The sequence below is a fragment of the Gavialis gangeticus genome, unplaced genomic scaffold (assembly GCF_001723915.1).
Source record: "Gavialis gangeticus isolate Ggan-Ray unplaced genomic scaffold, GavGan_comp1, whole genome shotgun sequence".
NCBI classification, from domain to species: Eukaryota; Metazoa; Chordata; order Crocodylia; family Gavialidae; genus Gavialis; species Gavialis gangeticus.
The window spans coordinates 4,461,658-4,464,034 of record NW_017729016.1 but is presented as its reverse complement, the minus strand read 5'-3'; the positions used below and the strand labels follow the sequence as shown (position 1 = coordinate 4,464,034).

Below are 2,377 nucleotides of genomic sequence, written 5' to 3'. Positions count from 1 at the left end.
AGGGTCTCCTGCCACTACTGGCTTTTTTTGCAGTGAGAAATAAGGACTTTACTTCTTTCCCACCATTGCCTCGGTGCTGCACTTCCTGAGGCTAAATGGACACCTCGAGGACTTCTGCTCTGCATGATCTTTCCAGCCCTGTTGGAAATGGGGAGCCCTATTCCCCAGTTCCCTAAATAGCCGCACCGCAGGTTTGCTGGCCCTAGAAGCTCGGAGAGCTCTGGGAACGGGGCGCAGGCTCTTAAGCCATATTGATGCTTTTGAAACTGTTGCCCCAGTGCCTTTGAATGGTTATTTTAATTGATCCAAACCAGTGATCCACCCAGCGCGCCACGTACCTTGCGGGGCACGTTTAGGTCTGCGAGGTGAGGACGACATAACTCCAAGAGATTTCAAGAGGAGCACGGCTTTCTTTTTCTGAGACGCACTTTGGCTTTGGTACCCAGCGACCACGCTCTTGAAGAAGGCCCTTCTCACGTCCTGAGGGAGAAGGAGGTTGCGGGAAGCTTAGAGCAAAATGGGAAATAACCCTGAGGCCTCAGCAGAATCATTTAAGTGAAGGAAATTTAATGCACCAGCTTCAGCTGGCTTTGGATCGCGCGCAGGTGGAGAGGCAAACAGGAGAGGGTGGTGATGCTAAGATGGGGCCAGAAGAAGTATGAGATGTCTGAAGGAAGAGAGGATCCTGGTGCTGGGTTGAATGAAGGGAGCAGGGATAGGAGGCGAGAAAGACAAAGAATCTGCAGCACACGAAAGGATTTTCCAGCAGGCAGTTCTATAATAACACACACTTTTATATGCATATATATATATATAATATGATGTGTATATATGTATATGCATATGCATGTATATATATGCATATGCATGGATACGTGTATATATATGTATATATACACACCTGTATATGCATATGCATGCATGTATATGCATATGCATGCAAGTATATACACACACATGTATATACATATGCATGTACATATATACACATGTATATGCATATGCATGCATATATGTGCATATGCATGTACATATATACACATGCATGTGTATCTATATGCATATGCATATATCTGCATATATATATATGCACAAATATGCACATATATATATATTCAACCCAGAAGCAAGTCCCAGCTGCTCAAGAGGGTGGACTGAGCCCACCCAGGGCTCCTTGGCGGGGATAACCTACCACGTTCACTGAGCTCCACGTGGTGTGGTTCACATACGGAGCAAGCAGCCCGAGTTTCTGCAGACTTGCTAAATCCCAGGACGAAGGATCCCTGCACCAGATGGGGGAAAGCAGAGTTGAGTGCCTTCATGGAAGACCCCAGGCAAGAAGAACCCGCCGCGTCGGGGCTGCTCTCAGCCTCCACCACAGCCAAAGGAGCTGTGCCTACCCGTACTGGCTCTCCCTGCCGCTGAGGAGGGCATTGAGGGCAATCTGTTGGGCCTCCGTCAGAGCTGGACAGAGCTTTAAATTCTCCAGGATCCGAGGGTGGGAGTCTGTGATGGCTGCAGCGTCCATGTCGCACACCAAAGCACCCAGCCTGCCGAGCTGCTCCTTGCTGAGGGTGGTGTTCTCTATTTCCTGGGGGAGAGGACCGTGCAGTAGGGATTTAGGAGCCTGATAGAAACCACCCCAAGAGCAAGGGTCAGAGGGGCATCTCAAGCCATTTTGCAGATGAGCTTTGGAGTTGGTTATTCAGCTCGTTTCCTGAGTTCACCTGGCCAACAGGGTGGAGGGGATCATGTATGATGGTGCTAATGCCTGGCCCATAATGCTCATGAAAAATATTTGGAAGGGGACGGCAATGAAGTACACTGAATCTACTCTGGGAGATGGATGGAGTGCTGCAGCTAGGGCACGGCGAGCGTGCACTTTAAAAGCAAATGCAGCTTACCAGGCAGGCTAGGGCACTGGTCAGGAGCTGGGTCCTTTGGGCAGATCCACATGGCAGCAGGTTGAGGTTTCCTTGGGAAGCCAGGCTGTAAAAGGCTTTGCAGGTATCATTGTGCACTTCAGCGAAGCTGTAACGAAGGGGAAATGCTGTCACTGGGAGGAAAGCAGTGAGGCATGCAACTGCTGTTGCCCGCACAAGACCCCCTGTTAGGTCCGACTGCAGCGCTCTTCAGTGAGTATAAACTGAGCCTAGCCTTTATGCATGCTCTCAGACTGGCCGACAGCTGGAGAGTGAAGGGTTAGATGCAAACCCTTCTTCTTTTGTATGGTAAAGACGGTGTTCGTACCTTTATCTTTGCGCATTTTTGTCAGTTTGGGAGATCTTGGCTGTCAGAGATGCTACCAGGGGTCACTACATGGAAGTGGCTCTCGATGCAAATCCTAAGTGCATTTCTATTTGACTCTTTCTATACA

At 49.3% G+C, this 2,377-nt stretch overlaps 1 protein-coding gene across 1 annotated transcript in view; it reads right to left on the bottom strand.

Moving 5' to 3' along the window:
- The window catches only part of LOC109294279, a 49,106-nt gene that overhangs the window by 12,209 nt on the left and 34,520 nt on the right, over positions 1–2,377 (bottom strand). The window contains exons 19-22 of the mRNA XM_019512579.1: positions 1,905–2,031; positions 1,401–1,591; positions 1,193–1,283; positions 339–480 (exon numbers count right to left, since the gene is read on the bottom strand). Coding sequence (XP_019368124.1) covers positions 339–480; positions 1,193–1,283; positions 1,401–1,591; positions 1,905–2,031 — 551 coding nt within the window. The remainder of the gene's footprint in view (positions 1–338; positions 481–1,192; positions 1,284–1,400; positions 1,592–1,904; positions 2,032–2,377) is intronic.